General features: G+C 46.6%; 1 protein-coding gene across 1 annotated transcript in view; it reads right to left on the reverse strand.

Annotated features, from left to right (window-relative positions):
* PAPPA2 (pappalysin 2) overlaps positions 1 to 12,744 on the reverse strand; it is a 184,458-nt gene that overhangs the window by 90,915 nt on the left and 80,799 nt on the right. Inside the window, exons 7-11 of the mRNA XM_032804788.2 lie at positions 7,530 to 8,022; positions 3,752 to 3,880; positions 2,012 to 2,103; positions 1,666 to 1,859; positions 56 to 193 (exon numbers count right to left, since the gene is read on the reverse strand). Coding sequence (XP_032660679.2) covers positions 56 to 193; positions 1,666 to 1,859; positions 2,012 to 2,103; positions 3,752 to 3,880; positions 7,530 to 8,022 — 1,046 coding nt within the window. The remainder of the gene's footprint in view (positions 1 to 55; positions 194 to 1,665; positions 1,860 to 2,011; positions 2,104 to 3,751; positions 3,881 to 7,529; positions 8,023 to 12,744) is intronic.

The raw sequence follows: 12,744 nt of genomic DNA on the forward strand, positions 1-12,744 counted from the left end.
TCCGACTCCTACAAAGTATCCTCCCTATTAAGCCCAGGTGCTCAATGACACTTACTTTGAGCCAAACACTCTCATCATCCAAGGGTGTTTTCTCCCCATCAGCAACCTGAGCATTGTCGAGGCTGGTGGTGCAGGGGAACCAAGCAGCGAGGGAATGATGCTCTGGCATATCTTGAAGGTCGGATCTGCACACCTGGAAAGGAGATATTTGCAACCCCAGAAGCAGCAGCATTGGGCATGGAGGAGGAAAGGATGGGAGAGAACTACCAGCCTCCTACATGCCCACCAGGAAAGAGGCACCACAGCGTTAACCAGAGCAGAAGGGGAGGGGCAACTGAAGTCACCTGCTTGAATAAAGTATATTTCAGGGTATCTGTGGGATTGAGGGAAAGACTATGGCCCAGATCATTGATATAAATCAGCACAAATCCACTGATCTCAGCACAGGGGCCCCAACTTACAACTGCTGAGACTCAGGCTCAATAGTCTAGAAGAAAAAACGTTCCGAATAATCAATGTACAGGGTTAGATCCTCAACTGGCATAAATCAGTATAGTCCTATGGACCCACACAGTTTTACACCAGATGAGAACCTGGCCCTTGAAATCTTGATTCCTCTGGAACAAGGGACATGGGGTCTTAAGATTGTCCACTGTACCAGGACTGGCCAGAGAAGAGCACACACAGGAGGCTACAACATTTGCACATTTCTCCACGCTCCCTGTTCCACTTTCTTTGCCTCTTTGTACAAAATATTTATATGATATTGTGAATTTATCTCAATTCCTTATTGGGTTGATGACAATTATTGCACCAAAAAGGTACAAAGCACTGTAAGACAGATGTAATAATAACGTCTGGCTCTTCCATAGCATTTTTCACTAGCTGATCACAAAGTACATCAGTGTCATTAGTGTTATTGATGAAGAAACTGAGGCATAGAGCTGTGAAGTGACTTGCCCAAGGTCCCCCAGCAGATGAGGTAGAAAAAGGACCCAAGTCTCCAGAATCCCACTCCAGTGCACCATCCACTGGGCCACACTGCCTCTCTCCAGAGCAATGGTATATGCAGAGAGGGACCATGTCTCAATGAGCTTATTTTACAAAATGATATATTATTTAAGAGGATGGAGCACAGAGCTATAGAAACTTCCAGACCACACCAGGTCCATCTAGGCCAGCATCCTGTCTCAGACAAAGACCTGCACCAAATCTTTCAGATGAAGATGCAATGAGAAGTATACCCAAATATGCCTATGGGAAAAGTTTCTTCCGGGCCGTTCAGCCCTGGTCCACAGCCCATTGAAGTCAGTGGAAAGATGCCCACTAACTTCAAGGGGCTTTGCTTCAGACACTAAGTGGTGGGCATATATCCTTAGCATTAGGATTTATATCCTTTCATTCCTGTAAGCATGGATGCAGTGCGATGGAAAGCGAAGCTTAACATGTCATGGCAATGCCAGGATTGTTGTCTGGATTTTCTTTTCCAGTTTATGTGGCTGATTTTAAGCCGCCCAATGCGTGAAAGCTGCTCTGCTGGGAGGACTGAGTTGCACAGGCCTTCGGCAATAGGTGCTCCATCAGGAGGGACAGGAAAGGCAAGGACACTGTGGAGATCACATCAGGTTTGGGACTACCCTGGTACAAGGAAATGCCTAGTCTCACCTTCACAACAGGCTCTCCGGTCACCATGGAAACGGGACATGACTTCTTGTCCTGGTGGGAGCTGTAGGCCTGTGCTGCCCACTGATCCATGTACCCTTTGGGAGTGTAGAGGCCACAGTCCTGGATGCTGCTTCTCCTCTCGAAGGGCTCACACACTCCATCCCCCTCGTGAACATAACACAGGTTTGGCTCTCCTGCAGAGAGGCCAAAGACTAGAAGGTTAGTGTCTACAATGTTTCTGCTGGGACAGGAGAAAAAACTATACCCTTCCCTTGGGTGGCCATCACAGCCCAAAAAGGGGGTGGCCAAGGAGAGAAGGAATAGGCGGACTCAGCACATGTCTTACCAACACAGTTGAAGCCTTTTTCCCTTTTACACTTCCCAGAGCAGCCATCTCCATCTAACAGGTCTCCATCATCGCACTCCTCTTCCAAGTTCCTAAGAGACCATCAACAAGAAATGTTAATGCCCTCTTGACTAGCCGCCCTTTGAGCTTTTCAGCTCTGTAAGGGTCAGGACCCCATGTTTAAGGACAACCTTCAAGTCAGATTTCACTGGAGGAATTATGGGATGCCAGCTACAAGGAGGGAGAGAAGAGTCTGACTCTTGTCAGGTGAGGAAGGAGTTGGGAAAGCCAGAGTGGGAGAAAAGAGGCCCCACCCCACCACCATCTTCTCTGGATAACTCAGGGTGAGAGCAAGTGCAACTACTAAGCCTGCATCAGAGGAGAAGAGCTGCCAGTGATGTCAGATGTGACGAATGGCCAGTTTTTCCACTGGGTGTTGGACAAGTCAAGGTGGGGTAACGGATAGGGTAAGTTTAGTGACTGGGAGGTGGGGGGAAAGCAATAGCCACGTGCTCCATTTCATGAGAAAACCACAAGCAAAAATTACATGCTTAAGTGAATTCAGGTTTATTCTCATGTGCACCCACACACACACAAGCACACATGCGCGCACACACACCTTCACACTGAAAACTTCAAATATTCAAGCAACTTTGCTTCACACACATTCTTCATACACAAAGATGCACAATGTGAAAATCAATCTTGTCTCTGCACTCTCTTGATTTTGACTCACTGTTATTTCCCGACAGTTTAAAATTGTTTACTAAACAAGACTTCCTAAGCTGTGTTCCCAACCGCCCTTTAGATCAGTCACGTTAAAAGCATATCACAAATCTCTACTACTTGCCTTCCATTTATGCTGCTTGTTCAGTTTTTTCAACTTCACTCAGGTTGGACAGTGGAACTAAAATGGTCATTCACTCTCCAGAGGCCCAGACCCTTAACTGTAGTAAATCAGCAATGAAGTCTATGGAGCTATGCTGAATTACACCAGCTGAGGATCCGGCCCTTCAAGCCAGTTTCCCCTGTTGGGTCTCATGCACGTAGCACAACCACTTTGCGTTGGGTTTCACAACACTGCAAGGGGACACTAACAATTTACAAAGCTGTTTTCACTGGAAAACAATCAAGTTGAAGTCAGAAAAATTCAAACTAGAAACACAACACAAATTTTTACCAGAGAAGATAGTTAACAATTAGACCAGCTTACCAGGGGATACTGTAAGTTTCCCATCATTTGGGGTCTTTAAATCAAGATTGGATGTCATTCTAAAATATATGCTCTATCAGAGAGCCACAAGTTACTGGGCAAAATGCAGAATCATTGGGTGAAGTTCTCTGGCCTGCACTACTCAGGAGGCCAGACCAGATGATCAGAATGCTCCTTTGGGCAGTTAAAAATCTATGACACTTTACAGAGATTGGTTCTAGCCTAAGCATTGGACCAAGCACACACTGACTTTGGGAAAGCTCAGATCAGAATCCAGATCCAAACTCCGCACCTCGCAAGGCCCATCTTTACCTTCTACGAAGCATTAGATTTTGCAAAACACTTTGGGTTCAAGCCTTCACTCTTTTGCAATGGTCTGGCACCACTAAGTGGAGTGGAGTTATGCTGGCATAAATCTGGTGTCATGGAGTGAAGGATCAGGTCTTCTGTTTACCTTTGGGTTTACCCCCACTAGACCGAATGGCTTTAAAAACATCTCCCAAACGTGTGTAGAATTCAGCACTTACACAGTCACTTTTCCATCTCCACAATAGGGAGAGCCGTGTGTATGGATCACAGATGGAGATGGTTCTCCCACAGCTGCCCCAGCCACGGCCTGCACCTGGTAGCGGTACAACTGGCCCGGTGTGACATCCCTGCAGAAACACAGAGGAATGAAACAAACTAGGAGAGAACAAATATCACGTGGGAAACATACGTCTGTATGTGGCCATTTGCAGTGAATTCATTAGAGGCAAAGGGCATTCTTGCTATAGGTTATAAAAAGCATGTGTCGTACCTAAGCAGAATGGAAAGTTAACGGTCCTGTGGATGCTGCCCTGCTAGGTTGGAAGTGTTGCAATAATTGACTGATGAATTTACCCTAATTGTAGCTCAGTTGTTGTAAAGAATATGTCAGTTTATTAAGTAATACAATGATCTATAATAACAAATGCTAATGAAAAATAGGTCAAGTTGCTTTCAGTAGTGAGTGTTGTAAACAGGTGCAAGAGAACCAGAGAGACTAAATTAGTCCAAACAAAAAAGGCCACGTTGATATAATTCAAACACCAAGTTGAAATCACGCTTGGTAAAAATAGAAAATGTGGAACTGGAAATTAATAAATAAAAACTGAAGTGTCAGATATTAGGCCTAATTGTGGGCAAAATAATGGAAACATGGGCTATTCCACCCTCCATTCCCTTTGTGGGTCCTTAAAGAAAGAGACTGGGGGGAAGAAGATTAAAAAATGAAAGATGGAGGCTACTGAAGCAAGCTTCACAGTCATGGCTGTCACATCCACCATCTTCTGGGACCCTGGGCCTTCGTCATCCTAATCCTGAGAGATGTTCTCATCAGCCCAGGCCAGAGAGAGGGCTCCAGAAAACATCACTGCCTCTACCAGCTCCAACTGAATCCCCAACAACACTTAGGATGCAACAGGATTGGACTTTAACAGCAGTATCATCAGCAACAGCTCTAGCCCATTTCAACTAACTACTTCTCTTTTCCCCCAAAGGGCAGTGATAACTATCTGATACCAACTAAGAGACTGTCAAACAAGGGGTCCTAATCCTGTGCTCAAGAGACAGGGAATGAACATGGGTCCTGCACCCCAGAGAGACACAGGAGACTGAATCCCCAAGAGGCCTTCCTGACTTGTAAGACAAAGACAATTCAAAGGTGAGGCATGGTTACCTTCTACCAAAGCTGTGTTGACTCTTCCCCAACATATCATGTTCATCTATATCAGTGGTTTTCACCCTTTTTCATTTATGGGTGCCTAAAATTTTTTGAATGGAGATGAGGACTTCTTTGGAAATCTTAGACGTAGTTTGCGGACCCCCAGGGGTCCACGGACCACAGGTTGCTACAGTTTCAAGTTTCAACCAATTTGCCTGCAACTGAAGTTAAGCTAACTGGCCTGGAATTGCCAGGTTTGCCTCTGGAGCCTTTTTTTAAAATTGGCATCACATTAGCTATTCCCCAGTCATCTGGTACAGAGGCTGATTTAAGTGATAAGTTACGTACCACAATTAGTAGCTCTGCAATTTCATATCTAAGTTCCTTTAGAACCCTTGGGCAGATACCATCTGGTCCTGGTGACTTATTACTGTTTAACTGATCAGTTTGTTCCAAAACCTCCTCTATTGACACCTCAATTTGGGACAGTTCCTCAAATTTTTCACCTAAAAAGAATGGCTCAGGTGTGTGAATCTCCTTCATGTCCTCTGCATTAATGACTGATGCAAAAAAATTATTTTGCTTCTCCGCAACAGCCTTGTTTTCCTTGAATGCTCCTTTAGCACCTTGATCATCCAGTGGCCCCATTGATTTTTTGGGAGGCTTCCTGCTTCTGATGTACATTAAAAAATTTCAGCTAGTTTTTGTGTCCTTTGTTAGTTGCTCTTCAAATTCTTTTTTGGTCTTTTATACTTGGCTTGACAGAGTTTACGTTCCTTTCTATTTTCCTCAGTAGGATGAAATGTTTCTAAACGTGTGTGCGTCTAGAAAGCTAACAGAATGGAGTGTCTCTGGAGAGACAGCAAACCTAACACCTTCTCTGGGAGGGTCCAGTGAGAGGGGCTGGTCCGTACAGTAGGAAGATTTTGGGATGAATTTGGGGCTAGAAGGGTACAAAGGCCAGGCTGTAAACAGTAGTAACCAGGTTGGGCAAAGCCAGGATGAGGCTTATGTCCTGCTGGCAGGCTGCTGGGGTCAGAGCTCTGGACTAAAGCTACACAGCCACAAGACACGTAGGGATACAAGGCATATGGTGACTGAACCCCTTACAGACCTGCCCAAAACATCACACTTAGTATTGTAACCCATGCCTGCTCAATGTGGCACTCTGTCCTCTCTAGGAGCCGCTAGACCAGCTAGTGATTGATGAGTCTGCTATAGCCTTGAGAGCAGTGTCTTTTAGCTCATGCTGTAGATGGGCATTAAGCTCCAGAGGTCCCAAGTTTGCTCCTGGCCAACTACAACCAGGGTCTGTTGGCATTACAGTATCACTGGTTTAATGTCAAACAATAACAAAGTTTATAAACACTGTTAACTCCTTTAGCCCTTAAAATTAGCCAGAGGTGCAGTCCTGAGCTCATTTTCTTCCTCTGCAGAGCTGGGGATCAACACCAGAGCATGGCATGTTTCCCCAGCCAAGAGGAGCATGGCCTTGGGAGAAGGTTTAAGGTGGGATTTTTAACAGATGAAACTCTCACTGGCTGCACTGCGAGTAGAATTCAGCCAAAGCTGAAAATCTGGCCCTAAACATCCTTCTGTTTCTTAGGGGTACCGCCCTGGGAACTAGGAATACAATACAGAGTGTGCAGAAGAGTTAACAAGTACTATTTTCCAGAGCACCTAATTCACATTGTCTTTCAATGAGAATTAGGCTAAGTCACTTTTGAAAACATGACTTAGGGTCCTAAGTAGTTTCTGAAATTTGTACCCAGTGTCTAATGAACACAGGATCCTGGTGTTTACAAGGGGAAGAAGGTAAGCTGGTGCGTGTGAGGGATGGAGGGAAACAATAGAGGCAACAAGGAGTGATGGTCCTCAGAACCTCAATGAAATTTGCCTGGCTTGGCCTGGGCATGGATGGACAGATGGAAAGAAGCCACATGGTTCAGATCTGAATCCAGATCTGGGCTTTGTAACCCCTCAAAGTTCAAGGTGTTTGAAACTAGCATGTAAATTTAGCCAGGTAGGCAGACAGGGATAATTTGGCAAATTCCAATCTAGATTCCAATTTCCCATGTCTCCAAAGTCTGAGGATATTTGAATCTGAGGTTACAGTTATGGCCCATCTCTATATCAATAAAACATTCAGGGTGCCAGTATATCCAAGCCACTAGAATGTATTGCACCGTGGCACACACACAAAGCCAAAAGCACAGGCAGGCTTCCCCTCAATTCTACAATTGCCATGAGCCGAGGCTACAGACAGAGGATCTGTGGCAAGTAATCAGAGGAGCCTGCCACTTTTCCCTCTAGGTGGACCATCATATGAAATTATCCCCTACCCTATGTGACTTGAACAGTCATTACCCTGGGGAAATGTGTCAAAGTTAAAGCGTTCTCTCTAGTGGGACACAGTTTCCTGGTGAGTATCATGCTAGTGTCATGGAACTGTCATATGCAATGGGGTGTTTTGGGCAAACTCTGAGGCTGGGCATTCATGGCACTGCTCATCACAGAGAGGCTGAGTTCTAAAAACCAAACACAGAAGCCAGAAAAGCAAGGAGAACTAGAACAGCACCACAACCACCCCCGGCCTTTGGTAGGCCGACATTGCTACTCACGTGTCGGTGAACTTTCGGTGCATGTGCAACCCCTTTATTGGGGAGCCACTAGCAAACGGGGGGTCCCGCAGGATTCTGTACCACACAGGCTTACAGCTGGAGCAGAGGGGGCTCTGGGGCATGGAGTTTAAGAGAGCTGCATCTATCTCCATCCGCTCATCAAAGGTGTAGACCTTTACCCCAGACACCTTTCTGTTGATGCTGAGCCTAACGGTGAGGGGGGTGTCGCAGAAAGTGTCCAGGGGGCCCAGGTGGACGGACTCCCCATGCTCTGTCAGGATTTCAATGTCAGACAAGGCCTTGGGTGAGTCTGTGGAGAGGTAGGTGGTCCACAGTACGAGAGACTCCGGGTACACGGGATGCAGGAAATGGAGCTCCAGGATACAACCATGTGGCTGGGGGCAAGGAACAGTCATGTTCATATGGTACAGGTGGAGCTCTGGGCTCCAGGCCTGCAGGCTGGGCTCACAAGGTTGATCCACATCTGGGGGGCCTAGACAAGGGGAGAATATAGATCCCTATAAGGAGCAGGGCAGTTTATTTCAGTAGCAAACAGAGATATATAATCGTCTGCACATACATGCACCCACATTGAGATGAACACCCCCCAACATATGCACATATAAACACAGATACATTCGCACATGTGCATACAACGATACCATCATACGCACACATCCACACATAGGCACCAACATACAGTGTGTGCTCAAATGTCTCAGAGCATAAAGATAACAAACACACTTGTGTTTCCATGCATAAATCCTCAGATCCCTAACAGCATGAAGAAACAAACATACGTATCCTACCCAACACGCATGCCCACACAGACATACACAGGCCTAAACATTTTTCAACAAAATGTTTTTGGCTGATTTGTCGAAACCAAAACCAATGGTTTTGTGGGAAGGGCCAGTCTCCATGAATTGTGCAACCAATAAAAAGTTGAAAAAGAGTTTTGACATTGTCAAAATGGGTCATTTCTTCACTGGCTAAATAAACATTTGAGTTTAAGCATTGGCCTGCTAAATCCAGGGTTGTGAGTTCAATCCTTGAGGGGACCACTTAGGGATCTGGGGCAAAATCAGTACTTGGTCCTGTTAGTGAAGGCAGGGGGCTGCACTCGATGACCCTTCAGGATCCCTTCCAGTTCTAGGAGATATGTATATCTCCATTAATTTATTTTTATTTTTATTTATTTTTAACTTCACTTATACTAAAAATGTTTCAAAAATGAAAAAAGTCCAAATCTAAATGTTTTGAAATCATCCCAAACCAAAATATTTTTCAGTTTATCAATTCAGAAAAATGTTCAAGATTTTGACTTTTTGTTCCACTCTGAGAGGGGAAAAATGTTCAAAATCTCAGAAATTCTCACAAGACAGGATCAGCCCCCATCTTATCAAACGGGTCGGTGCAAACATCCCCCCTTTACAAAGAACTGTACAATGACTTGGGCACAAACATATACTTTATATACCTGTGTATCCACAGGAACACCTGCAGACACACGTGTGCATTTTGTCAGAAACACAGGTATACCTGCACACACACACACAAACCCACACATGCCTGGACACACACAGATACCGATTGCACGAAGCAGGATTCTGTGATTGGTCTCAGTGCCACTGGCATACTAACTATGCACCTGAGATGGAGAGAAATGCTAGAGTTCGTTCTGACAATCCCTCCCATTCTTAGGCACAAGCTGACAGAGGAGAAATTAAGGAAACTAGTTTTCAGGCAGATCCCAATGCAAGGCTCATAGCCCTGTTAGGTGAGCGCATTCGAGTGAGGAGGAGCAGGGGAGCGCACCCAGCTGGCTCTGAGGGTATGTCTACACTATGAAATTAGGTTGATTTAATAGAAGTTGATTTTTTAGAAATCGATTTGATACAGTCGATTGTGTGTGTCCCCACTAAGCGCATTAAGTCGGCAGTGTGCGTCCACAGTACCGAGGCTAGCGTCGACTTTCAGAGCGTTGCACTGTGGGTAGCTGTGGGCAGCTATCTCACAGTTCTCGCAGTCTCCGCCGCCCATTGGAATTCTGGGTTGAGCTCCCAAAGCCTGATGGGGCAAAAACATTGTCACGGGTGGTTCTGGGTACATGCCGTCAGGCCTCCCTCCCTCCATCCCTCTGTGAAAGCAACGGCAAACAATCATTTCTTGCCTTTTTCCTGATTTACCCATGCAGATGACATATCACGGCAAGCATGGAGCCCACACAGCTCACTGTCACTGTGTGTCTCCTGGGTGCTGCTGGCAGACGCAGTACTGCAATGCTACACAGCAGCATCCCCTTGCCTTGCCTTGCCTTGCGGATGGGAGATGGTACAATACAACTGTTAGCTGTCGTCGTCATCCCGTGGGTGCTCCTGGCCAACCTCGGTTAGGTTGGTCGAGGGTGCCTGGGCAGACATGGGTGCTCCTGGCCAGCCTCGGTGAGCTCGGTCAGGGACGCCTGGACAAAAATGGGAATGACTCCAGGTCATTCTCTTCTTTAAGTTTCGTCTAATGGAGATTCAGTCCTGCCTGGAATATCATGTCAGCTGGAGGCTTCTGCTGCAGGCTGCTCTCCCAGTCTGCAGGACCGCGCGGTTGCACCTTCTCCAGCCTATCCCTTGCTCCCATGGATCATGAGGCCTGGTCAGTAGTAAGGAGCAGTTCATAATGATGATAGAATGTGCCTTTGGATGTTTAAAAGCTCCCTGGCGCAGTTTATTGACTCAGTTAGACCTCAGCGAAACCAATATTCCCATTGTTATTACTCCTTGCTGTGTGCTCCACAATATCTGTGAGAGTAAGTGGGAGATGTTCATGGTTGAGGTAAATCATCTGGTTGCTGATTACGCACAGCCAGACACCAGGGAGATTAGAAGAGCACACCAGGAAGCGCTGCGCATCAGAGAAGCTTTGAAAACCAGTTTCATGACTGGCCAGGCTACAGTGTGAAAGTTCTGTTTGTTTCTCCCTAATGAAAACCTGCCCCCTTGGTTCACTCTACTTCCCTGTAAGCCAACCGCCCTCCCCTCCCCTATTTGATCACTGCTTGCAGAGGCAATAAAGCCATTGTTGTTTCAAATTCATGCATTCTTTATTAATTTGTCACACAAATGTGGAGGATAACTGCCAAGATAGCCCAGGAGGGGTGGGGGAGGAGGGAAGCACAGGGGTGGGGTAGTTGTAGGGGCACTCCCTAGAATGGCATGCAGCTCATCATAGAAGCAGCATGTCTGGAGTTTTGACCCAGAGTGGCCGTTTGCCTCTCTGGTTCTTTGGTAGGCTTCACGTGGCACTGCTGCGGGTCCCTGTTATAACCTCTGTCCTTCATGCCCTTGGACATTTTTTCAAATATTCCGGCATTTCGTCTTTTGGAATGGAGTTCGGATAGCACGGATTCGTCTCCCCATACTGCGATCAGATGCAGTACCTCCCTTCCAGTCCATGCTGGAGCTCTTTTGCAATTCTAGGACTCCAAGATCACCCGTGCTGATGAGCTCGCTATGTTGGCCAAACAGGAAATGAAATTCAAAAGTTTGCAGGGCTTTTCCTGTCTACCTGGCCAGTGCATCTGAGTTGAGAGTGCTGTCCAGAGCGGTCACAATGGAACACTCTGGGATAGCTCCTGGAGGCCAATACCATCAAATTGCATCCACACTACCCCAGATTCGATCCAGCAGGGTCGATTTCAGTACTAATCCCCTCGCCGGGGAGGAGTACAGAAATTGATTTTAAGAGCCCTTTAAGTCGACAAAAATGGCTTTGTCGTGTGGACAGATGCAGGGTTAAATCGATCTAATGCTGCCAAATTCGATATAAACTCATAGTGTAGACCAGGGCTGAGTGTCATCAGTACAGCTGGGCCCACGCTGCCAAGTTTGCCTCTGAATTTTTATTTGATCTCCAAACGTCCCCAGGTTGAAGGGGTTGAGGACTAGATCATTCGCCCAGGCCAAGCTGCACAAAAGGAACTTGATGCTTTTCTATAGGGGCAGTTGACGGTTCTTCTGTCACAGGGAGTGGGCTAAAGTGTTAGGAGCATTTTGGGGTGGGCCAAGGGCAGGAGAGGGCATGGTCCGCTGATGATCCCAAGCCAGCAGAATAGTCAGTAGGGGACCATTCAACTTAGTGTAAGTCCTGTTCATCAGGGGCCCATCTCATCCCAGGAGCGGACTGGGCCGAGAGCCACCTTTGCCTCCACCCTATCAACGGCAGCAAAACTTGCTCAGGATTAAGCCCTATGCAATCAACAAGGGAAACCAACACAGATGTGCTCTGAGCCATGGAAAGAGAAGCTCAGCATAAGAACCAGTTTCAAGTTCACGGACTCTGCTGAAAATGCCCAATTTTCTCCAAGGCCACAAACAGTGGTCCTATTTAGTGCCCATCCAAGGCCTGGATTAGTGTCACTGTCCCCATGAAATCCCCCAGGTTGTGCAGAAGTGCCTCTCTCTCACCCCAGCTGACACGTGCTGGTGAAAACTACACACCGGTGTGGAGAAAAGTTTAGTATCTGCTAAGAGGAAAAGTCAGTTCTGATCGTCACAGCCATCTGACAGCCTGGGAAATGGGAAATGCTGAAACTGACAGCTCCAAATGTTCTGCTGTTTAACCAAATTGCCACAAACCTCTTTTTTCCTCATTTTGTCACTTTCTCTGATTGCGGCAGATGTTTCCATCCCGTTCCAGTCTTGAGGTGAAGTTTCCAGTGACATCATGAAACCCGGGGCTCTTTCCTATGCCAGGGGCACATGCATACTAGTGTGATTCATGTTGTAACTTGTCTGGAAGGCAAGTCCGGGGGCAAGATAACCTGCCACAGGGTGCTTTTCAAACTGAGCTCCCTGGCTTATAAACACATGAAACTGGATACACCTATCAGTTCATCCCGTCCATCCCCTTGGTTGGGAAGAAGGACTGTTCCCTATTCTGTGTTCTCCAGGGTTTTGCCTGGACCTAAATGACCCAAGAAATGAGATTGTCACCAATACCTTGGGAAGAGTATGCCACTCTCTAGGGCTGTATCAAAGCCTCTGACAGTCCACGAGAAGGCTCCTCTTGGCTTTGGATCATACTCTAAGAGTTGGGTGCACCATACACTGGCTTTTCTTTTGGTGACATCAGTCCAACTTAACAGGTTCCCAGGTGCCTCTTTTCTCTCTCCAACTCTCTCTTGGGGAGCTGTTAGTAACACTGCACCCCAAAGTCACTG

Source organism: Chelonoidis abingdonii, chromosome 7, assembly GCF_003597395.2.
Source record: "Chelonoidis abingdonii isolate Lonesome George chromosome 7, CheloAbing_2.0, whole genome shotgun sequence".
NCBI lineage: Eukaryota > Metazoa > Chordata > Testudines > Testudinidae > Chelonoidis > Chelonoidis abingdonii.